Genomic DNA, 25019 nt, shown 5'->3' with positions numbered 1-25019 from the left:
AATGTTTGTTTTTATACTCACCCTATCTCCTTGTGGTCCCTGTGCAGAAACAAAAACAACCAAACAGTTATTACAAGCTGGCAGTAAACTACAGTAATCACTACCCTCTGTCTTGATTTGGACATATATAGCTATTCCAGTAAACGTTGTCTGAAAGCCTACAAGACAGGACCTCAAGTTGATATGGGTTATTTATTAATAGCTTTATCAAACTCAGCTATGGCTCAACCCTACAAAAAATAAATCATAAGGCCAAATGTTTCCGGTATTTTCTCCCATCCAGTGGCACTGTTAGCAGTAAAATTACAGCCATATTACAAGATTTTAAGCTAAGATAGGTAAGGTATGGGTACCTTCTACCCAAACTACCGTTCGGTCTTGTCGCGTAAGCTTGAAGCTTTGAAATCCGACAACGTTAATTGAAATAGCTGTGTTCTTCACCAATATAAGGGTCACTGGTGGACGATTTGCGAGCAATCTTTAACCAAACGTGAGGTTCGTTACAAAACAAAAGGACGAATCATTTACTCACCCTGTTTCCCTTGGCACCCTGTCATAAGAAAGAGAAAAAAACATCTCTCAGATTATCAAGGCAACTAAAATGAGCAAAACAACACGTACAAAGAGACGCACTGCAGAGACAAAACCACAAACCTGTAAACCCGCTCTTCCCTACAAAGCAAGACAAACAGAACGAACAGTTAGAAAAACGCAGTAAACTGTTCTCTTCTGAATAGTAATAAGCCATTTTTTCTTAATTTCTTTATTCACGGAGTAGATCTCTAGGATTTCTGTTCGGTTCTCACACAGACTGTGATCGGAAGTGCACGAATGTATCACTAACCCACAGGCGATAACAAACCCTCCTCACATGGGGGGGGGGGGGAACGCCCACCCCACCCCACCACTGCCCCCTCCAGTCCCGTCCATTAAAGTCATCACCAATAGATAAGTGTGGGAAGGTGCCTGAAAGGTCCGTGGGAGCCGCAAGCGAGCGCGGAATATAACCATGACAACCCTGTGGGCGGCAATCACCAGGCACCGTCAAATTGAATACTGAGTGGAAGATAAAATACTTACCAATACTCAACTAGAGGGAGGGGAGGGGAGGGGAGGGGGGGATGGGAGCAACAGCTTTTTCCGCAACTGTATACGCAGCACAACGAGAGCAAAATGGTTTAACATCAACAGCGGTGCTGTAAATTTACAGACGCCCTGCGAAAGCCCTTAGACCACCCCGTATTACTAAATGAAGTGGAGCGCTGGCCAGCATTGTCTCGAGTTTAACCTCGCCTAAATTACATTTAGCCCCATATAAAAAAAACACATTGAATGGTTTGAAGTCAGTTTACTTCAAGTAAGCAAGTACGTTACTAAATAAGTAATTAAGTAAATATGAAAGTAAGTGATAACTTTATTTTAAAAGTGTCAAGTATAATCAAAATAAACACTAGAATTTAAACTAGTGGTGAAAATATAAATGAATAAATTACAGATTACTTCATACGGTAAATTTTAATCGAGATTAACAACTCACCCTTGGCCCCAGCGGTCCGGCGGGGCCAGGAGGTCCGTCCGGGCCGTCCTCACCCTGAGATAGAATGACAATACAATCATAAGAAAAAAACTAGAACCATCAGCTATAAGTAATAGGCCATTCCCGAGTTACTTTGAACCTTGTTAGGAAAGAAAGGCTAAATGCAAAATTATTAAAATTGGTTTTCATTCAGTTCATGTGCAAACAAAACTAATTTTCATATGAAAAGCTTTTCACTTAGCCTCGCTTTCATAATGAGGTTCACAGTAACTCGGAAATGGCCTATATCTAAGTATGAAGTTCAAATCTAACAAAAACGAAGACCATGTCACAAGTACGATATTTAGGACGTTACAAACTGTATTGATTTTGTGTAGTTTAGTATGACACTAGGGCGATATTTGAAGCTCAGAACATAGTTGTTATCCAACATTATCGTACCCAAATTCGCAATTAGCCAATCAGAAGCCTAGTACACTGTCCTGATATCCCACGGTATCAAGACACTGACCTAATATCGCACGAATATCACCAGATTTGGGGTTGAAATTGAGTAGGGTAAATACCTAACAGGGCCGTACCTAGGATTTCTTGTCTGTGGGGGCAAACTCCGCACACCCCTCACAGGGGTCTACCGTATGTAGACAGGGTTTCTAGTTGAACATTAATTTTGTTTTCACTCCCACACAGAAAGTTGCCTCTACGACGTTTAGAGAAAAAAAACACACCGAGGCTTTTTTTTTTAAATTGCCATGACTTCTTATGGAGTTAACATCTTGTTTAGCTTGAAGTAAATATTGTTTCTCATTTTAAAACACAGTCGATACACTGCTGTAAACAAAGGGAGAAAATCACTGAGCTTCCCCAATACAAACGCACTATATCAGTGGAGCGAAGCATTTGCAAAAACACAGTCGTTATTTAAATACAATTCAAGCCTTTTCAGTATTACTGTGACACGTTGCATAGCTCTATAACACGCTACAACGATTAATAGAGAACCAAAAAACCAAATAGCCGTGCCAAGAAACACAACTCCTTGTGACAAACACTAATAGTCGGGCCCGACATTCCGACAACTACAGAATGAAGCTCATTGCATGATACGGGCAATGATTAATTTCTGTCCTAACATTTCACAAATCTCAACAAGAAAGGCAGTTAAAACTATCAAGCACTTAAAAGATCCAAGCCAAACCCAGCTGAAATGCCCTATGTGGCATAAAAACACCGTCGTCGAACACGCGGAATAAGAGATCATATTCAAAAGGAAGAGAATTTGTTACAGCGAGTTATAGCTTTTTCTGCGCGCCTAATTTACACCCACTTTTGTTGTATTTGTTTGTGCTACATCTTTCATACCTTTCGCCCCCACGCCTTTAAAGATTATTATGTATGTAAAGAGCCTTTCTGACACTCCTTTTACCCTTTTTAAGCCAGTTTTCTTTGCATAAGTTTTTAGTGTGCGCGTCATTTTCAGTGTTGTAAAGTTGTGTTTCGCCGTTTTTATGTTAGTCGTTCGTTTTCTATTGTTTCTCAGTTGCTTATTCCATGTCGTTACTTGTAGTATTTTTTAACATCTTTTATTTAATCTTTGTATTTCAAGAACCGTTCTGGTACGGATTTGTTTACCGTCGGGATGTGTTTGGAATGGTGAAGTTTTCGAATAAAGTGATAAAGTAGAGAGCTGAGTGTAATTAGCAGCGACTACAGAATTCAAAAGAGGAAACTCAAAAATCATTAGGCGCAAATGAGCTGTCGGATGATGAACATGTGATGGTTAAATCCAAACCTGCTACAAATACTTGCCAGCAGGGCAGGCTTTTAAAACCAATTTATCTCTGAAAAAAAATATACTTGTATAACCTAGATTTAAAAAGACTAAAACACGCGCCAGAAAGTGGCGTAAGCTTGTCAGTCTTTATTTACACACCAAATTCTAAACCATAGGCAGCACAAACTGACAAAATCATTATTTTCATAAGAAAACCGGTACTGGCTTTTGCCTCAGAAGATTTTCCAAAATAATTATTTGGAATTCACATTGAAGGAATATTTTTTCAGTCAATTGGTCGATTTTCTTGTGATCAGTGTGATGTTAGAAACAAATTGAGTTTTCCTGGCGGGGGCAGCTGCCCCCTCTGCCCCCGCGCTAGGTACGGCCCTGCCTAATCGTACCTTTTTGGTACGCTTCGGCAGTATATCAGGCTCGTTTGGTCTTGACACGGGTATTTTGGCGAGACGCATGAACCATGGCTCAACCAATCTCACCTGATATACCGCCGAAGCGCACCAAAAAGGTACGATAAGGTATAAAACAACTCGAATTTTAACTGGATAAAGTAAGGAAATATATGAAAAGGCAACGTTATGTTGAATCTTTTGCGATGTTATGACACTAACCCTGTCGCCTTTGGACCCTGGGAATCCACGCGGTCCGGGAGGTCCTGGGTCCCCCTGAAAAGGAAACAGATGTAGCTGTTACAGTAGACGTTACAAATACCAAGAATTTTAGTTGGTTTATCGGCCATGGGATATCAGAAATTATTAAAAACTGGATCATTGTATAATGCAATTCCAGGGATTTGATTGGCGTAGCGGCCATGGTATATGAGCCATTTTAACGTACTCCCAAATAGCAGCCATTAAATCGTCTTCTGCTCGTCATTGCAAAATGAAATCAGCAAAATCTAGCAATATTTCTTGGTCGGTTTTAATAAGAAAATACTTATTCCAGCAGCGATGTTGTACGGACCTCGCTGGCTATCAACCATCTCTTATCCAACTCACGCTCGTGGAAAATTTGCGGTTCTCCGACGTCATCACTGGCTAACATTGCATCATTAGGAAACAAAACAATAAAACAGACACTTTGCTGTTTGTTTTCAAGGTATCGTAGGTTGGAAAAACTGAGAAAACTAAAAAAATAAATTATCTTTTCTCTCCTCACTGAAGATGAACCGTTTTGAGGACTGTAAATGAGGCAGTGGTATGTGAGTGGGACCACGATCCAGGGTCCCTTTTAGAGAGGAAATGAATTTGAGATGGGTTAAAATGGAAATGGTATTTAGCCAGGAAAAGATAATGATGCGTGGCGAAACAACACAAGGGAGCGGTTGTTCGAAAGCCGATTGACGCTAATCTTCGATTAAAAATTAACCGAGGTTATTCTCTCGCTCGTTAAAACTGTTTTTAAAAACTAATTTTGGGCTAATGATAAAGAAAAAAGTCGTAAGTTATAGCTTACAGACAAAAATCTTTGGAAGAATCTTTATTTATTAGTAATTAAAGTTGAGTCAAAGTTAATCGGGCTTTGAACAACCGGGCCCAGGTGTATTAGAGATGCAGCTGCTGCCTCAGTTTGATGATGATGATGATGATGATGACCTCTGTCAAAATTGGCCCCCAGCTGACTGTTCATTTGTAAATAGAACATACTAAATATTTCGAGGAGCTGGTAGTAAACATTTCTAAAAATGGCACTTTGGATTTCTATGAATTTTTCTTTAGTTCTGAAAATGGTAAGTAATAATGATGATGATGACGGTGACTGTGATGATGAGTTTGGGCTTGGCATCGGTTTGAACAGATGTTTGTAGTGTAGGCACAGTGCCTACCACATACCTTGTCACCAACAGGACCTGCAACTCCCGTGGGACCAAAGAAACCTGGCCATCCCTAAAGACAGAAAACGCGAAGAATAAGAACATGCTAAGGTGATTCCTTTTACGCTGGCTCAGTAACAATCTGCACACGGTTGTACCTTGAACACGCAAAATGATACAGCTATCGGCTCAACAGAGCTATATCATGAAAATGGGTGCTTTCCTTCTTAAAACGAGTGGATAAAACAATGCAAAATACTGGCTATTAGCTAACGACGTTGTTAAACATTACTTTGGTAAGAAATCGTTGAGAGAGATTAGAGAGTAGCTGTTAAGATGTATTACACGGAAAGATTGATCTGCAGGCATGCATCAATCACAAATTCTAAATATCAATACGGCAGTACCATAATAGTTAACATGCGTAATTACATGCGTTGACATTTAAGGTTCTTCCTCGTCAAACATTGTCATTACACGTCTATGATTGTGAAATACATTCGAAATATTGTACTATAACATCAGTACCTTGTAACAAAAAGTGAATAAATCAATCTTGGTTTTTGAATGATACCAATTTTTGCTGTCGTTTGTGTTATTGGACAAGACAACATGAAAAGCTATTTCTTAATATCTCCGAAGGGACTATCTTTTATTACTCAATAATTACCTTGTCTCCCTTTTCACCCTCCGCCCCTTGTAGTCCTTTCTCTCCTTTTGGCCCCTAACAAGCAAGTGGAAAGTGTTATTAGTGAGGCCAAGCAGCAGGCAGGACGGCTGAAGTCAACGACGGAGAATTGTCCTTGTATTTCTAGCCGATCAGAATAATGGAACTTAGCTTGTCTATTTTGATTAACCAAGAACGTTAGGCGGGCGCGCAATTTAAGTTTTTCTTTCTCTTGGTTTGCAAAAAGGTCATTGTGCTGTTAATGCCTTGACTAAACGCTCATACATCGCTACAAAAATCTTGTTGTTTAGCATCCTATGTTAGACAAAGACTTCTCGGTTTGCTAAACGTTTCGTTTTCGATCAAAAATCTTGTCCAGCAATTTTAACAGAAGTGAACGATAATAGACCGTTTAGCTGCACGTCCAATATTTTCTTCCAACAAATGTCACAGATATTGGAAACTAACACCAGGGATTTATAGCTCGTTTGAAATTTTCTTTCACGTCTTTTTTAAGTTGAGGTCTTCCAGCACCTTGCCCCTAATAAAACGAGTGCCTAATGACAATTGTCATCTTATAAAACGGAAGTTTTTTTGGACGAACTACCTGACAGCAGCCGAGATAGCATACTCACTTGGTTACCACGAGGTCCTTGATTTCCCGGCATTCCTTGTGGTCCAGGATCTCCCTTAAAAGGTAGAAAACAAGCGTCATGATGCAGTAGACACAAAATCAATCAATGAGAATGGGGCACTGAAAGATGCGGATTCTGAGGATAGTTTTTGTGGAGGACGATCTACTTTTCGTTCTGAATTTCGGTGTTTCAATACTGTGTCTAGTTTCAGTCATCGTGTTGTCACTAAGGGAAAGCATTTCTAGTTGTACAAAAAGGTAACAAAGAACTGTTGGGGACAACTAACAAACCTCTGAGCAGAATTTTGTGAGAGACTACCATTCCATCTCAGAAAAGTGCTATTACAATTAGAATGTATTATGCTTCGGGAATCCAAGCAAATCTCTGGCTTGATTGGCTTAGCTTGCCGACATACCCGGTTCGAAAAATACTCAACCTTTCCATGGAACATTTGCACTTATACCTGTAGTTATGACATTAAAAGTGCTATTTCACGCTATTTTGGGCGCCATTCACGATCCGGGTAAAGTGATTTAATAAATCTCCAAATAAGAGTTACAAAAGTAAAGAGACTAATGCGTTTTTCAACCTACCGGGGCACCGGAAGTTCCTCTCTCTCCAGGGGGCCCCCGGTCTCCTCTTGCTCCCTATAGTAAAAGTCAACAACATTGGTGATTGCAAGACTAACCAAATGAGATCTTGGTTGTAAGTTTTTTTTATCTCTGTCGTTTTTATCACAGAAGTGACGACGGCGACTTATTATAACCGAAGTACATATGTATCGCCAAAACCTTACTACGAGAGTCACTAAAATGACGATGGAATTAGCGGCCTGCACTTGCGTTAGTTCATCGGTTCAAAAGACCATTTCTGTGGGTCCTGATTGGTTGATTTCGATCTCTTTTTTGTTTCAATTTTTCAGGTGAGTGGCAATGTAAGAAGCAAAACACAATGGTTGCTTTAGCTCGAATTTCAAGAGTCTGCATGATAGTTATAAGCTCAATTAAACGAATTCTCTGAAGCAGTTTTTAGTCTGAGTTCTGAGCAAAATGTGAAGAGCCAAACACGCAATATAGCAGAAAAGTTTCAGACTACAATTGTTAACGGTGTTATGCCCTTGTTAACTCTCCAAACTTCTCATCCCACCCCCTGATGATGAAGTGGATAGTGTATGAAGTCTTACTGGTGGTCCGGGTTGACCGGTGGGTCCCTGAGGACCTGGAAGTCCTGTTTCGCCCTACAGATACAAAAAAAATTATATAATGAATGAATAAGGATTATACTTTATTTCAGGAACATTTTTGCATAGACAAAGTACACAAGTAATGCTGGAAAATCCTTGCAATTGGTAGACAAAAACAGGTAGAAAAACAAACAAATAAAAAAATTCAGATTGAAATCTCAACCCTAGAAAATCCAAAATCGGCAGACCACAAAACAGAACTTCATGCTATGCTGGCAATTCCCAAGTAGCACAAATCGGTATTGAGCAACAGTCGGGAAGGGATTGAAGAGGTCAAGTCATAGCAAGAGCTCACAAGAATCGACAACGCTGCATGAGAGCGATAAGGTGTCGCCATTTCTAATCGACTGTCGCACTTATGTTCTCGTTTGTTGCGGACTCAAAGATCGTGTGTTACGTCAGCAAACTAGAAAGGGGAAGAGGTGAATGCAAACAGAGCTCAGTCGTGTCTTCATACCTTATCACCAGTATCACCATCTGAACCAGTGAATCCACGAGGCCCAGTTTCTCCCTGAAATAATAACGGTGTGATGTAAGATGCACGATTGACAGCTACCAAATATAGCAAACAAGCCGATACATACCGGAGGTCCTGGTTTGCCGGGAGTACCGTCATCTCCTCGAGGGCCGGGTGGACCCTGAAATAAAACACGTTGCTTGTTGTTTAAAACAAGTTACGAAGCCGAAGAGAAACATAACTGGAGAATGAAGAGTGTAGAAAATAAAACAAACAAACAAACAAAACGAAACACAACAACAACAAACAAACAAATTGCTAAACTTTGTCAAAGTTTGAAGGAATAACCAGACAGTTTTTTCAGATTTTACTATGGCAAAAATGAATTGATTTTATTCATTTCCGTAGCTGGCGTATTGTTAAACCATCTTCTTCTCAATTCCCTTTATCACTCCTATTCACAGAAACGCCATTGTGCAAATACTGATTATCAACAGCCTCGCAGGTCTCCGTTGTATGGAAAGAACAGTCAAATCGTTACCCTTTGTCCTGGCGGCCCTGGTTGGCCATCTTTCCCATCAGGGCCTGGAGCCCCCTTTAAACGAGAAACAGAAAAATCATAAGTAAATCGTTATTCAAAAATTCTTATGATAAATTTAAAATCAAAATTGCAACGAATGGAATTTAAAATCTGATGTTATAGTCTTTAGTAAAGATTGCATAGAAGTAACGCCAAAGTTAAGTTCCTTAAACAGAAAATCTTTCTTTGTCCTTCGAACAAAATAAAAAAAAAAGATTGAATTGTCGTTGTTGTAGTCGGACACAATGTTCAAGAGTACCGCTCCTCTGAGAATGACCTACCTTGGCACCTTGCCCGCCTGGAGGACCCTGGGGCCCTGGTGGTCCGGTCGCACCCTACAATTCAGGACTTAGAATTAGTACTCATGAAACCAAAACCTTCTGAATGTCATTCAAAGGAGTAACTTCACCGCCGTCTTTTTGCTACTACATAGGGAAGTGCGTTATCTGTTTACACCTCAGTGGATTTGCGGTATCCATAAAAGCGCACATTACGCCCTTTGATAATAAAGTTGATACGGTGCTCACTTATCATATACCAGCGGCGTTCTCCCTCTGAGTGACTTAATGTGTTCCTTCCATTGCCTGGAAATTCTAGTTCGGTTTGTCGTCGTTATGTTTTTGAAAGAAAAGGGCAGCTACTAATCGTCTCCACTTTCATTCATCCTTGTTTGTAGATACTAGCTTCACAGAACTCTTATAGCTTCTTCATACAGGCCTTGTGTTGATAAATGTATTTCTAAAAATATCAGATTTCTCCGAACCTATTTCGATTGCCAGTTCGGATGCTCTTCCACTGAGCTGAAGGAGACTCGTGGGAGCTAAGGCCATTTGACTATTTGGGACAAACATCCCACATACTGCTAGGATTTTAATGTCGATGAGTGGTACGTGTATGGGGGTGGTGAGAGTACTCGCTTCCTACAAATGTGGCCCGGGTTCGATTCCCGGACCTGGCGTCATATGTGGGTTGAGTTTGTTGTTGGTTTTCGTCCTTGCTCCGAGAGGTTTTTGCCCGGGTACTCCGGTTTCCCCTCTCCTCAAAAACACTTCTAAATTCACATTCGATCTGGAAAGTGTCCCCAATAAGTACTCTGTTGCTAAATATATTGACACTTATTAAATAAAGTGATTTTTTTAAAAGTGATGTGTGAAATAAATCTGATGTTATGTTTTGAATCTGGTGAATAAATGATAAATGTTTTTTTTAGTCGGTGACACAGGCATACTCTTTATAAATAAACTGTTATCCCAAGACTTCCTCCATTTTCAACAAAATTTCTTCATTACATAACTTAAAAGCTCATCAAGAGCAATTGTAGTCGCTTAGAAGTTTCTCACCATCGGTCCTTTCGCACCCGGTAGACCTCCAGGTCCGCGCTGTCCAGGGGGTCCCTGAAAAGGACAAATTGGACAAATTAACATTCACATCGTACGATGTCCGTCAAGTTGGCCTTGAACTCCTGTCATAATAGGCCATTTCCAGGTTGCCGTGAACCTCACTATGAAAATGAGGATAAGTTCAAAACTTTTCATATGAAAGTTAGTTTTGTTTGCATATGAATGAAAGCTAATTTTACCAACAAAAACTTAGCATTTAGCATCGCTTTCATAATGAGGTTCAAAGCAACTCGGAAATGGTCACTTATTAGGTTATTTTAGACAACCCCTGAATAATGCATAATATATGTAGTGTTCACGTGATCAGTATGCACGTGTAGTAAACAGACCATATTCATATTCTCCAACCTCGTTCTCAGGGCTTTACCATTTGGGAGGAGCGGGCCTCCTTTCATGGAAAACGATTTCCCCGCTTAACCGTCGTGTGCAAGCTAGTTCCAGTTCAATATAGAGAATACGAATACGGTCTATTATACAGCACTGTGTACTTGTGCGGCGAGTGTTACTGAAAAAAAGTGTTGAATTCTTAGCCTCGAACGCAGTCGTTTTTGGGGGAGGAAAGTAATGCGATGCCACTAGAAACCTCTGCGTGGGAGGCTATAAGTGAAGCCAGCGGTGTTGGTTTGCATCTCCCCCTTCCTCCTCAATTTCTTTTTCATCGAAGGAAGTCTGATTTATTTTCACAATTTACTTGGACAACTTCACTACAAACTAGGGTATGTGCTGATAATCTCGTGAAGGACACTAATCAAAACACGGAGTTCTTCATGCATCTGTCCAATGCCGACATACCTGTGGTCCAGGATCCCCTCGGTCACCCTTTCCTCCCGCTAAACCAGGTCGTCCCTGAAAGAGAGAGAGAGAAAAAACGTCTGCATTTACAAAGTGGATTCTCTGATGTACTCGGTAATCATGCAGGTTCAATCAATCAATCAATCAATCAATCAATCAATCAATCAATCAATCAATCAATCAATCAATCAATCAATCAATCAATCAATCAATCAATCAATCAATCAATCAATCAATTAATCAACTCATTAATGTCAAAGCGTGGGATGAGGTTGCCCTCTATATCCGAGGCAGAGGCTGATGTGTTAACGCATGACAATAAGTAGGAGTAATTTAACTTACAAAAAACAATCAAAGAAGCAAATTCAAGAAGGTTTTGCAACAGCAAGTCTTATAACATAGCTGGGATTCTTACGAATGACCTTTTACTTTTCCAGCATTTAGGAATTGGAGAATATTGTTTCTGGTTTGAATATTAGACATACCGGTGTGCCTGGCATTCCTGCGGCGCCTGCATCACCTTTTGGACCTTGTTCACCCTAAAAAAAAACATTGCTCCGGTTAAAGAAGTAGCTGCAAGAATTACTAAGGTATTAAAGTGTGGACGTACATAATTATTGTAAATTTGCCAAACGGCTTAAAGGGGCAGTGTCACCTATTTTTAATCAGTGTCATTTTGAATAGCAAAAAACGTATTTGTATCGATGGAAACATTGCTTCACTTTTGTTAAAAATAACCCTACTAGTGCACAGAAACTAGTATCAATCATTTTTGTCTCCAGATGGCTAGGATGGAAATGGATTGCAACCAATTTTTTCAAGTTCCCCATGTGTAGTTTGGAGAAATCGCTAACATCAGATTGTGGTTTATTCTTCCTCGGAGAAATAACTTCATATTTTCCTCCTGGTGCTCAAAGAGTGATTTCATTTCAAAGAAGGGGTTCTTTGACAAATATTTGAGCAGTTTTTGCCAGCATATAGCAAAATCATTCCCCCCTTATGAATTAAGGACGGTGCCTAACAATGAAGAAGTATTTTTGTGCGGTTAATGACTATGCGGGAAAAGCAGATCTTAGCAAGGCGTATTGGAATCCAAAAAGAAAATTGGGGGTAACCATGCATTTTTCAGAGATAATTAAGCAACAATATTTCTAAAAAGTGCCAAAATATAAAGCAATGTATGTGATGTTTTTCTAAATTGAAGCTTAATTATCTCCGAAAAATGCATGGTTATCCCCAACTTTCTTTTGGTATACCACGAGCACTTGCTTAGTTCTGTTTTCTCCGTATAGTTTTAAACCGCGCAAGAATATTCCTGTGATTAGCAGGCACCACCCATAGGAAACCCGAGTATCTCGAGATGCGCAGAACGTATGCACGGTAACATTAGTAGGCACCGTCCTTAAGATATCCTCATAAATATTCGCGCATTCTCAATGACTATAGTACATTTTTTCTGTCATATTCGTCAATTTCTTCACGTTTTTTCTAATAATTGTATGTTTAAGAAGTCAAAATAAACCTGTCATTTGTCATTTGGCGTGCGGCGTTCGGAAATGGCCTACTCCGAAGCTATCCGTTTAAAAATGATTTGAAAGGGAACCGGAAAGCATGTTACCTTGCTTCCTGGCCGACCATCACTTCCGGTATCACCAGTCTCCCCTTGGTCACCCTGATGAGAAAAATTACATTACCGTTCATAGCACAGTCAAAGCATGAATCAGAGAATAACTATAAAAGAAATGTTTTTTTTTTATTATTATGTACGACAGGAATAGGAACCTAGGCTCCGTCTGCGAATTGCTCTCACGTTATATGCACTGTACCTTAGCTCCAGCCGGCCCTGGGGGTCCGCGTTGCCCAGGCAATCCTTGTGATCCCTAAAACAACAATATTTAACAAATGAACGCCCTAAAAACTGTTTGCTTTCAGTTTCAGTTGGTTTACCTTTTCTACTTAAAAATACATCTTTAAAAGGGGGAAGAGTTCGTAAGCTTGGTGGTCAGATCTGGCTGCAAACCATTTAAAGCATATAGTTAACGAATGGGTCCTTTGCAGCAAACGGTCACATGGTACAAAATTGCTCTCGCCCATTTGAGATACGAACACTTGACCTTAGAAATTGATACACTTTTCTATGCATTTGTTAGGGACTATCCATGCACAATTGTAATACAAAGAATAATCCTACCTGTGGTCCGCTAGGACCTCGTTCACCTTTCTGTCCCCTCGGACCAGGAACTCCCTGAATAAAACAAAATACTTCCATAAATTTCAAATAACACTGCCAGGGGTTGACATGTGCAATGCTGCTCACTCTCAGAGATTTGATCGGAGTCTTTCTTGGCATGTGTGTCTATGTCGGTCGCCACATGGACCAACAGTCACTTTGTTCCCAAATAAAACCATACAGTTTCTATTCTAAGGAGACGCATTGAAATATTCGTCCTTGGGACTACAGAAAACAAACCAACGTTGTTGACGAGAGGAATCCAGTAAGTGTACGGAACGATGAAGAATCACTGTCAAACAACTGCATGGGGCTATTTTTGGACGCAGATAAGAAACTTCCCCATGGAATAAAAGGTAAATTGTTTGAACACTTATTTCGAGTTATTTTCTAATCTTAAAGCTCACAACTGCATAGATTAATCTACAAATTTGCTAAAGTTTTTGAAAGTTTATTAAAATGATCAGCCAGTTTTACAGTAAACTTGCTCTGGAAATGTCTCTTTTCTAACACAACACAAATAGATTGGACTGTGCTGTGCACACGTGCAGTTATAGATGACATAAGACGTCAAATGTGGTTAGAACATCAGTGATTTATTCTCCTTCAACTGGAAAAGCCACAATGGTACATATCTCTTCTCTTTATAAGTTACGCTGAGTATACATGAACAGTATAACGTACAACTCCGTCCCGAGCACGCCGCTATGACCGCCGCTGTCAAAAATAGCTCAGTTAATAATCTTCCTTTTTTAAGAATTCGTCTCATCCAATATGATCCTCCTTGACCTTAACAAATAAATTGGTTACTTACTGGAGCACCCGGAGTACCCGTAGGTCCCGGTGGTCCGCGCTCTCCATCATTTCCTTTCTCTCCCCTTGGACCAGCAGCTCCCTGGGGGCCTGTTTCACCAGCTGGTCCCTACAGAGAGTTAAATAGGTTACAACAGGCAATGAAAAACCTCACAGTTGGCCGAGTAATCACAAAAATTGAAAGAATAATATAGATCGTGAGAATGATGCATTATTCAGTGAATGACACAGACAAACCTCGGAAAAAGGAAATCCGAGTGCTCCTATCAGAAGTCGAACCTACGAACTTCCGATTACTAGCTCGGATGCTCTACCACTGAGCTACAGGAGACTCGTGGGAGCTAAGGACATCAATAAACTAGGTTCGTGAAGCAAACAACCTGCATACTGCTAGGTTTTGAATGTCAATGTGTGGCATATGTGCAATGGAATAAACGTGATGGTATAAATATAAGTATGATAAAATGTTCTGATTATGATAAAATGATTACTGGTTTGTCATACCAAAAGAAAGCTTCTTGATTTCCTCAGTTAATTGCATGAAACGTCCGACTCTGTTATGTCTTTATAGTCTTACCACTGTATGTTAAAAAATCTCAATACAATGTCTTTACTGGTCTTAAAGTCCTAACATATCTCCGAGGAGACCTCTCAGTATAAGCCCGGGAGTTTCTTGAGGTCTCCTCGCCACTTCTTACTTCTTCTTTTACTATTATTATTTACTCTAAACTTATGTACGATCCTAGTCTATTATTCATTGTAACTCTCTATGTTCGTATGTCGTGGTGAATAAATAAACAAATAAATACCAAATACTTACAGTAGGCCCAGGTTTACCGGGAGGACCAACAGCACCACTCGACCCAGGAGGACCCTGGAGAACAAGCATATAGTGTTACACAGCAGTATGAAGAGAACCCTCACCTTCCATCACCAATCATGGCATGAATAAGAACAGATGTCTCAAACTAAAATTCTCTAACGACGGAGCACTCCAGAGAAAGCACAAACGAGAACGCGAATCGATAGTTAGATTGCATTTACAAATTTAAATGGGAATTGTTCTTCCAAGTTCACAACGCGTGGTCTATCAGTGATCATTGTGTAATGCAACTCCAGGATTTGATTGGCTTAGCGGCCATGGTATATGAGCCATTATACCATGCCCGAGAAAAAGCGACCATTGAATTGTCTTGACTGGTGGTTCTTGTAAAGCGAAATCACCAATATCTAGCAATACTTCGTGATTGTTTTTAATAAAACAATTATTCCACTCACTTGGATATGAGATGATTGAAGCCAACTCGGCGCGACGCGCCTTGTTGGCTATCTGTCATCTCATATCCAACGCGCGCTCGTGGAACAATTTTTTATTGTAGTTCACCACCAGATTTCCTCCGAGGTGCCATAGTGTTCGACCACCGCGAGACATTATCAGGCGATAGAATCCATGACTCCATCTCGCGAAATAGTTGGATGATAAGAAAGTGTCCACGAAAACAATTTTCTTTCTGTGTAGGGAAATCAGTCTAATAGTTTCCCTAGAAAATTGAATGTTGTTAAAAGCACCTAATATTCGTTTCAAGAACGTCAAATTTCCGCGGTAACTATCACGTTAAATTGTAAATATTGACCGTCACAACTGAGCAAAAAAAAATAAAGTTTAGGAATTTGATATATTGAATTGAATATTACCTTGGGTCCCCGCTCTCCTTTCTTTCCAGGTATCCCTGACGTTCCTTGTGCACCCTAGAAAAGAAACATTAACCATAACAGCTACAATATCAACAGTTATTATATTGCTGAACTGGTTTCTGAAAAGAAGCATTCTGATTGGCTCCCTGAGAGGTCCGAATTCTCCTATACGGACTGCTAAGATGGACCACTTACGTTAGCACGCTCGTTTGAAAGGAGCAAAATGTTTCAATTTTGACAAAAACAAAGCAAAAATGTTTTAAATAAAGCTTATGAAGTAGGAACTGATGAAACCGTCATGTGAGAGCGACTAATTTGATTATCCAGACGAAAAATGAACGAATTTCACGCGAACTTGAAAGCAACAGTGGGAAAGCCTTTATAATAAAAACCCTGTTGAACTAGCTTATTCGGTCCCTATTGGGAAAATATTGGTCTCGTCCTTTGCAAGTTTATCCCAATACGGACCTCACGGTAGTTCAATAACATATGTATTTTTCTTACTATTTATCTTACTCCATCATAGATCTTTGGAGAAAAAAAAGGGGCCGCACATACAGCCCGTGTTCCTAATCCCATGAGGTTGGAACTCTTTAAATTTTGCGGAGGCAAAAGTCTGCAGTGTACAGGTTTTTTGTTTTGTTGTATCCGTTACCTTCTCTCCCTCCTCTCCTAGGGGTCCGCTAGGTCCGTCCTCTCCAGGTTTACCCTGTCAGAGCAAAGGAGTGTAGTCATTCTTGGAGAATAAAGGGTCACTCACGGCTAACTTGATTCTATTAAAAAGCAGCTGAGAGTCTATGGAAATAAGCTTGTCACTGAGTACTTGGGAAAGCAGCTACTAAGGCGAAGGCAACGAGAACGTCACCGCAAAATAGTTATAGGATTTCATAAGAAAAACAAATGCCTTGCACGTGTTATAAATTTTGGTACATTGCTTGGCCGTACTCGGCCAAACAACAACGTGAGATGACCATATTCAAGGTTTTGTGGAAAAAGTTTGCATCTGACGGCCACATTGTACAAGTTGAGCGAAATGGAAAAATCGCAAAATAGTTACACGAACTTATATTTTCAAGTGAGGTTTTCGTTGACGTTGCCGTAAGACGTTTAAATAAGAATTTGGAGATAAGCAGCAAAGATCCAGGCCTAGGCCCACTTCAGGACGCTAACACGAATCAAGAACTTTAGTTTAAGGAGTCGTAGGTCAATCTTTAGTTTAAGAAATCGAGGTCTCTGATGACTTGAACGAAGACTTATGCAAAAGAAATTTGGGACTGTTTGGAAGAGGCGCACCCTCAGTCGAAAGAGAGAGTCCTTTCATTGACATAGAATTTACAACAGCTTCTTTGAGAACTTTCCGTTAATTACAGGTTATATTACATTACTTTCCAATAACTCGGTAAGACGCGCGCAATCTGTAAAGTATGCGTTACCCTAAAATACGAGCGATATTTTTTGAAACTTTTCTTAACGCAAGCAGTTAATTCATAATTATTACTCACCGGAAGTCCAGGTTTACCCTCAGAACCAGGCTCCCCGCGGGGTCCTTCTTCTCCCTTAAAACAACAAAAGGCATCAGAGAAAGGTAAATGGTGTTTCTCTCCCGGCGCTTTCTAATGAAGTGACTGGTGAGTTGTCGCGCAATTTTTGGGGACATGTTTTGGGTGCATTGTATTCCGAAATAAGAACACCTGGAAATCGCACAAGTGTCCCTTATTTCAAAGAAAAAAAATGTATGCATTGGAGAAACAAGATGTTTTTTCCAGTGAATTCATTTTTCGCAGATTTCTTGGAATCTGCGGTCGCCCCCCGCCTCCCAAACGCGTTAAACTCCGGCTCTAAATTTTACTTTTGCTGACGAGCGAACACTGACATCAATGGGGGAAGAAGATAGTTTTTTACTGTCAGATCTTCACCTCTATGTAGACGAAAATTTGTGATTCTATCGTTTCCATCTGCAGCAATTTTTCACACGCATGCTCACTCACCCTAGAGCCTTTCTCACCAGCAGCTCCTTGAGGTCCTTGGCGACCTGGCCTTCCCTATAAAATAATGAATTAATTGAGTTTGCCTTTGTAGTATTTTGGGTGTTTATTTTGCAATTTTCATATAAGGCAAAGTTAAACCCTTCCATCAAGAAATAGTAGTTGTCTACATAATGAGGTAATTTGTATGATTACACATCACCATTTCAGCCCTATAAGCGCTTCTGCTGTTCTTACTTTCAAATGTTTCCCTGACTTTCTCGTGTCAAACACAGCTCTTCAGTGTAAATAATCACAGCAGGAAAGAAGAATAAACTAAATTGAAACACTTACCGGGGGACCCTGGGGACCTGATTGTCCAGGAGGTCCACGCATTCCTTGCAATCCCTAACGAGATAGATCGGGACATTATTTTTCATATAGACAGTTCACAAAACCAAGCCACGGCAGTGTCACCTGACTTACCTGACCACCAGGGAGACCAACGGTTCCTTCTATTCCTTTGGATCCAGGAGGTCCCTATATACAACAAGAATAGTGCCGATTAAGAGAAAAAATGGAGATCGATCCTGTAATAAGAAAATTATTTTAGTTTCTCTCGAACGGGTCACTGGAAGAAAAAATAATATAGTTAAGGACGGCGCCTGCTCATGTTACTACGCTTACGTCCTGAAGTTTGAAGTTTGAAGTTTGAAGTTTATTTGCCTTTCTTTCTAATATATTTACAACTAATTGAGTGGTCTTGAGCATCTTGAGATGGTTGTCACTACGGAGCCTAAAAAATTAAAGATATTTTTGCGCGGTTTATGACTAAGCGGGAAAAGTAGATATTTTTCAAGATAATTAAGTTTAAAATTGGAAAAAATACCCGACGTTGTTATGTATTTTATAGTTTTTTGGAAATTTTGTTGGTTAATGTCTCTGAAAAGTGCGTGGTTACCCCCAATTTTGATTTTGAATACCAATAGCCCTTGCTAAGTAAAGCTTTTCATGCATAGCCATAAACTGCATTAAAGTAGTTCTGTATTAGGAGGCACCGTCCTAAGAGACTTCTCTAACAACCTTCACAGGGAGCAAACAGTTAAAAAACCTTCCCACTCACATCAACTGAACCTGTCTCAAGGTGCATTTTTCAGCGAAAATAGCGGTCGTTTTGATGCTCTAAGACAAAATGTTTTGATTACAAGAGTGAGAAATGCGCACAGAATTATACTGAATGCGTGTGTAGGCTGGGAGCAAGAACCTGGTCACATCGCATCTGCTACCACAATCGGTAGGCAGGTTACTTTCAAAAATCAAACAGAGGGAGTTGGGAGTAAGAAAACGTAACAACGCGTGGACGCTTTTACTTACAGGTGGTCCCATGGCACCTTTCGGTCCCGGAGTTCCTGGTTGACCCTAAAAACAAGAAAAGTTGGAGTTTTCAACTTACGGGAAGTATCTGGTTAATGTTCAAGTTGACAGTGTTCTGTAAGTCTTTGCATGGAACGCCAACGAGAATTACGTTATTACGTTAAGCATTGAACACGAACGGTAGGCTGGTGTTGGGGGATCCTTAGTCCTAGCAAATACACAATCGAAATACATCAGTGCACAAATAAAGCGTAAACATCCCGCGCTCAATCGTTTCTGTTCGACCCTGATGAATTACAACATCCGCTAAAAGTGTAATTTAGGTTGGAAATACTTATTGACGATTGCTGTATCGTATCAACTACCACGCAAATTGTTATCAGTCGATCTCCGCTCGGTCTGGTCCATTTTTCTCTCGCTGTAGTGTTTCCTCGTGGTTTTGTCCTCGACAAGTCATGTGGAAGGTAAAGCCGATATAACCAGAAGGGAACTTGTGTAAGACTTAAGTGCAGAGCCCAGTTTATAAATTGTAAACAAATAATGATTATAATTCATGGATTGCGAACGGGAACACAATCTGCACACCACATCTACATTTCTTTGGAGCGTTCCTTTTGAGGTTTTAGACCGATCTCTTTTTTCCAAGAAACATCGGGTTAGAAACGCGCTATTTCCAGATAACGTATTTTAAAATATAAGTGAAGGTGAAGACAGGCTTCACAATGCTGCCCTATCTTACCGATGCTCCGTCTTTTCCATCCACACCTGGTTTTCCTGGCTCTCCCTGTTTAGTAAAACAATCATCATCATCATCATCATCATCATCATCATCATCATCATCATCATCATCATCATCATCATCATCATCATCATCATCATCGTTCCGTCTGTCTCCCTGTGTTTGCACGCTATTTACTTGTCTCTATTAGTCCCTTTATCTTATTTGTTTTTGCACGTTAAAGGCACGGGGATAACCCAAAAACCGCAGGGTTCATTTATCCCCCTCGACATTTTACACACATCTCATTCCTTATACGTTGTAATTCATTGTAGGTTGCAGTAGCTGTTGTGTATTAAGTGTGAAGAGAGTAATTTGTAATGAGTCTAATAAATACACTTGTCGTTGTTGTCATTTGTCATAAAACACATTAATCTAAGACAAAGTTAGCAGCAAAGATATGGCGAGAAGACCTAAAGCATATTTTAACCTTACTGCAAACTAACGTGGAACCTGTTGCTCTTGTCTCGAGTTGTAAGCAACTCTCAAGCTCTCACACTGAATTTGGAATAGCTCAAATTCTCCTTGACTGGCCTTAAGATTCTTCTCTAGTTTGGCGCCCAGGAGAAAGTTTTTTACCAAATTGGAGCAAACGTAATGAGCGTTTTTCATCAACCCAGGGTCATCCAGTAGGACAACTAAGTCACGTCCTTTTTGGCTAACAGGCATCTTCCCGCGCGCGCCGAACACGTTTGTCTGGCATGTTTTTGCCTCTGGAGCCGCTTTCAGAGACTAGATCTAAGAACATGGGAAATAGGTTTAGGTAGTTATCAGAGAACCTTTTCTCTTGGCCGTTTCCCTACCTTGGAGCCATCTTTTCCGGGCTCTCCCGAATCTCCTGTGGGTCCTTGGGCGCCCTGAGAACCACAGAAATAAAAGCACTCTTAAAATAACTATTCCTTTCACTATACCTAGTGATACAAGCTGTTGCAATCAATATCTATTTAGCAGTCCATGTAATCTGATCCTCCAGGTGAAAAAAGTCCAGGAAACTTCTGTTACGACACCAAACAAGACTCCTTTTCAGGACTACCCTCAACTGGTGGATCACACTAGACAGACTACCGAGGTTCAGAGCATTTTCTAGGGATACAAAGCAGGGATACGTTTGGTATAGATTCAAGACGGTGCCTCTTTTTGCCATGCATTGTTATGTATTTTAACGATTTGTAGAATTACTTTGGCTTATTATCTCTGACAAAAGCCTGGTTACCCCGAATTTTCTTTTTCCATTAAAATAACCCTTGCTAAGATCGTCTTTCTCCATAGTCATAAACTTTGCAAAAATACCTCTGTATTAGGAGGCACCATCCTTATTAACAACAGGTCGACGAACCACTTCAAAAGTAAACACTCTTGCGTCCGACGTTAACGCGTCCAGAAAGCTGGGGTTTACGGGCCTGTTACCCATAGAGAGGAATTTTCTTTTAAGGCAGATTAAAACTATCATTAGTGTTTGTATGTTGCTGGGGCCGCGTCTGAGTGCCGCTTAAAAAAGGTGTCCTCCTATTGCCTGGGGTCCATTATCAAATTTAAGTGAAGCTAAAGGAGGGTAAAGAGTTTTGTTTGCTCTTACCTGTCGACCACGGTCTCCTTTGGGTCCTGGGGCACCTCTCTCTCCTACTGGACCCTAAATTCACGAATGAAACGCGTGAGACAACAACTCAGTGTTTGATAACATCACAGATAAAAAAGACAAAACCACTCACCCGACCTCCCGGCATCCCAGGGGGGCCTGTTGGCCCGGTTTTTCCTTGTGGTCCCTATAGACATAAAACAACTGAGATAGTTACCAGATATTTTTAGTACTGACCACGTTAAAAACAGTTGTATTATTGTATAATTATTATTGTTGCTACTAATAAGTAGTAAAGGTTGTTTTAAAACGTTTTGGGTATTAAGTTGACAATCCTCGTTAACAGTGTTGGGAGAATGACTTGTCTACGTTCGAAATGAAGAATTTGTGTCATGCTTCCCAAAGACATACGCGCCACTTGGAACGAGGAAGCTAGGTGAAGGTAGATAGTTCTTCTTCCTCTCTTTTCGTGACAGTGCGCATCCGAATCGAATAGAAGGCTGGCCGGGATTAAACTTAAACTGAAATTGGGAGAGGATTGCTTTCTGAAAACGTACTTAGCTAGTTTAAAACACGCTACCCAAACTGAACATTACCGTCTCTCCACGAGGTCCAGGATAACCGGGTAAACCTGCTTTTCCCGGTAAGCCCTAAAAATAGGAACAGAAAGAGTGCATGTTTTTATCGGTTAATTTCTAAGAGGGGAATAACGTTTGCCTGAGAAGTTTTAGGATTGAGGATAAGTGATCCCGTTTGTAGCTGTTACTTGTTGGAGTAACTTTGCGGGAAAAATAACTCTGTATCAATATCCGTTTAGTATACTCCATGAGTATACGAAATAGATATCGATATTGGATGGACATGTTTCCTTAGCTGTTCATTTATCTTATCAGCCGACATGTACGTCTTCCTATCACAACAAGCACGGCCAGCTATCGACTAAAACATGTCCACTATTGACGCATAAGTATTTCCTTCCTGTTTAAGGTGGGTTTTTATTGGTTTGATAGCAACTGAATATCTTTGCAGGATGAGCTTTATGGTGTAATAATTATATAAATTATTTAAACCACGCGTGTTCTTGGCGGAGAGTAAACTTTTTCGTTAAACAAACAGCGAACAAGCTGGTGAACACAAGGACAGTTCCAAAAAACCTGATGAATTGTCAGGTCAAAATCCTAGTTTATGCGCACACACGTTTGCGCTAAACCAACGTGCATCAGTGGATTCTAAAAACCACTTAATACAACTTAACGGGTCCGGTAGGCTACCGGACGTTCGAGAAACGGCCCCAGGGGCATTTAACAAAATGGTCGTTCACAGCTCACCATTGGTCCACGAGCTCCTGGCTGTCCCCTCTCTCCCTGGGGGCCTGGAGGTCCCTGGTGTAAGGGAAAAATATTTTTTCGTTAGAACTGCTCGAAGAAACGATTCAGTTTGTTGATCGAGGGGAGGGTCGCTCCACGCATTAACGTTGTCGTTTTATCGTTTGCATTCCCCATAAAACGTTTACAACATTTTCGTAATCGTAGGAACGTTTATACTAGACCGAATAGTCGTTTCGACACTACAGATAGCAATACTTTCCAGTGGCGCTCAACGTGGTTCTAACTTTTACATTTGTGGATGGGACCCTAAAAGGTGACCATTTAAGTAAAGATTATCAAGCAGTGAATCTTTTCCTGTGATACTGTTAATTATGCTGTTATAGATGGTTTAAGTTTTTATTCTGTGGAGAAAATCCTGAGTTGTGGCCGATCAAATGGAAGCTTCTGGGCATTAGTTTCTTTTTGCAAAGTTCCTACTTATATTTTAACAAAGCAATTTTTGACATTTCATTTTCATTTTAGATCAGGTGTTCCTTGGAGTGAAGATGTGAAGCTATTTTCTGCCTTTGTAAATGGCGCTATCTTGACTAACAATTGTCTCACAATAGACTGACACTAGAACTGAACCCATGTAGTTACTGGTCGGTAGAGTCTCGACCGACTTTCGAGCGATTATCGAGCGAGAGTCGACCGACACTTCACCAACAGTCGACCGATATGTTTCGTTCGAGGGAGCCTATTGTACACATGATCCAATAAATCTTCTTACCGGGTTTCCGCGGTCACCTGATACGCCAGGCTCACCAGGCCCTCCCTGAAAGGAAATTTATTATGCGTCAACGCACTTTGAATTAGGTACAGTCAATGGGTTATGGAGCACAGGCATGAACGCTCTGAAAGTAAAGACGTCAAGACGGATCTCTTTCTTTGTATTATCGTTATGTAGTCGCTCTGAGTTATAAGATGAGAACTGGGGGTAAATCTAGTCGCCATATGCCAGTAATTAAAAGAGTTGGTTTCTAAAGAGATTTGTGCTGCGTCGGTGGAGAGTGAAACGAATGTTTGTAGATAAGCCGGTAGTTGTTGCCAACATACGAACCTCGATTTTTGCGGTAAGAAGTCCTTAGATTTGAAGCGACGAATAGTAACGCTTTTTCTTGTTGAGATGCTACACGTTAACTTACCTTTAGATCTGACGTCTACCACACCACAGCGCCTTCAAACTCAAACTTATCAGTACTAAATATCAGTACTAAATATCAGTACTAAATACATGCAGGTGAAATTGCCCCTTTAAAAACACAAAAGTATGGAAATACAAAGCACCTTTGTTCCTGGGGTACCAGGAGTTCCGGGGGATCCTCGTTCTCCACGCGGACCCTGAAAAAACAAACAAACCAAAAAGACAGTTGGTGTAAAAATAAAAGGAAGAGTTTAAGAGTGTCCACATAATAGACAGAGCGACGTCACGTGCGGATTTCCATAACCTTTGGAAAAGTAGCTTTGACAGAAGGGTCCATAATCGCTCTCGAACTTTATCGATGTGAGTTAACTATCCAACCCAAATTCGTCCATTTCTCATTTAAGTTGTGGTTTCTCAGTTATAATGCAAAAATAATATCCAACAGCAGGACGAAGCTTCTTTAAAAATTGAGAGTTTAGATGATGATACTGCGGCCGATGAGAACTAAATGCACAATATGCCACAAGTGTTAAAAGATCATACACACGAAAATATACAACCAATCGTAAAAACATACATCAAACAAACAAATAAAACAGAACAAGAAATAAAGAAACAAAGAAAGAGAGAAAGAAAGAAATTCACCACACACGCGGGTGTGCCATATTCATTTCTTTATTTTGTTTTGTTTCATTGATGGATGGATGTTTTACCATTGGTATGCTAGACTGCAAAACAGTCGTTTTTTCTCTTACAAAGGCGCGAAGCGCCGTAAGCGTGAATTCGCGCGCGCGAAGCGCGAGGGCGAGAAAAAACGACGTATTTTTCAGCGTCTCCCCCCAGTCCCACTCTCCGTTTTCACACTCGGTCCAGACCTTTCGATCGAAGACCGCGCGTACTCCTATGACAAACCAACGCAAAAAATACGACTGTCTTGCAGTGTATTGGTATGCATGAGATTCATTTGCACGTGGTTACCCGTGTTCCTCTAGGTCCTTGTGGTCCTGGTGGTCCAGGGTTTCCCTGCACAAAACAAAGAACAGCAATTCAATTCAAAGAAAACATAGACTCATAATCAACGCTGTAAACATGATACTGTTACTGTTCCATACGTACAAAGTTCAGTAATATAATAGCAAAGCACTGTAAGTATAATTCAAAG

General features: G+C 40.4%; 1 protein-coding gene across 1 annotated transcript in view; it reads right to left on the bottom strand.

The window, feature by feature from the left end:
* Positions 1-25019, bottom strand: part of LOC146464424 (uncharacterized) — a 56304-nt gene that overhangs the window by 7735 nt on the left and 23550 nt on the right. Inside the window, exons 29-66 of the mRNA XM_085129930.1 lie at positions 24836-24880; positions 24001-24054; positions 23444-23488; positions 22675-22728; positions 21943-21996; positions 21480-21533; positions 21347-21400; positions 20574-20627; positions 19732-19776; positions 18993-19037; positions 18105-18158; positions 17973-18026; positions 17643-17696; positions 17157-17210; positions 16310-16363; positions 15655-15708; positions 14780-14833; positions 13961-14068; positions 13108-13161; positions 12743-12796; positions 12535-12588; positions 11402-11455; positions 10917-10970; positions 10065-10118; positions 9006-9059; positions 8686-8739; positions 8272-8325; positions 8145-8198; positions 7628-7681; positions 7038-7091; positions 6445-6498; positions 5813-5866; positions 5162-5215; positions 3941-3994; positions 1538-1591; positions 655-672; positions 533-550; positions 22-39 (exon numbers count right to left, since the gene is read on the bottom strand). Of these exons, the coding sequence (XP_084986056.1) occupies positions 22-39; positions 533-550; positions 655-672; positions 1538-1591; positions 3941-3994; positions 5162-5215; positions 5813-5866; positions 6445-6498; positions 7038-7091; positions 7628-7681; positions 8145-8198; positions 8272-8325; positions 8686-8739; positions 9006-9059; positions 10065-10118; positions 10917-10970; positions 11402-11455; positions 12535-12588; positions 12743-12796; positions 13108-13161; positions 13961-14068; positions 14780-14833; positions 15655-15708; positions 16310-16363; positions 17157-17210; positions 17643-17696; positions 17973-18026; positions 18105-18158; positions 18993-19037; positions 19732-19776; positions 20574-20627; positions 21347-21400; positions 21480-21533; positions 21943-21996; positions 22675-22728; positions 23444-23488; positions 24001-24054; positions 24836-24880 (1962 nt within the window). The remainder of the gene's footprint in view (positions 1-21; positions 40-532; positions 551-654; positions 673-1537; positions 1592-3940; positions 3995-5161; positions 5216-5812; positions 5867-6444; positions 6499-7037; positions 7092-7627; positions 7682-8144; positions 8199-8271; positions 8326-8685; positions 8740-9005; positions 9060-10064; positions 10119-10916; positions 10971-11401; positions 11456-12534; positions 12589-12742; positions 12797-13107; positions 13162-13960; positions 14069-14779; positions 14834-15654; positions 15709-16309; positions 16364-17156; positions 17211-17642; positions 17697-17972; positions 18027-18104; positions 18159-18992; positions 19038-19731; positions 19777-20573; positions 20628-21346; positions 21401-21479; positions 21534-21942; positions 21997-22674; positions 22729-23443; positions 23489-24000; positions 24055-24835; positions 24881-25019) is intronic.

The sequence above is a fragment of the Pavona decussata genome, unplaced genomic scaffold, assembly GCF_977016875.1.
Source record: "Pavona decussata unplaced genomic scaffold, jaPavDecu1.1 SCAFFOLD_164, whole genome shotgun sequence".
In the NCBI taxonomy this organism is placed as follows: domain Eukaryota; kingdom Metazoa; phylum Cnidaria; class Anthozoa; order Scleractinia; family Agariciidae; genus Pavona; species Pavona decussata.
This window is presented reverse-complemented; position numbering and strand designations above follow the sequence as displayed.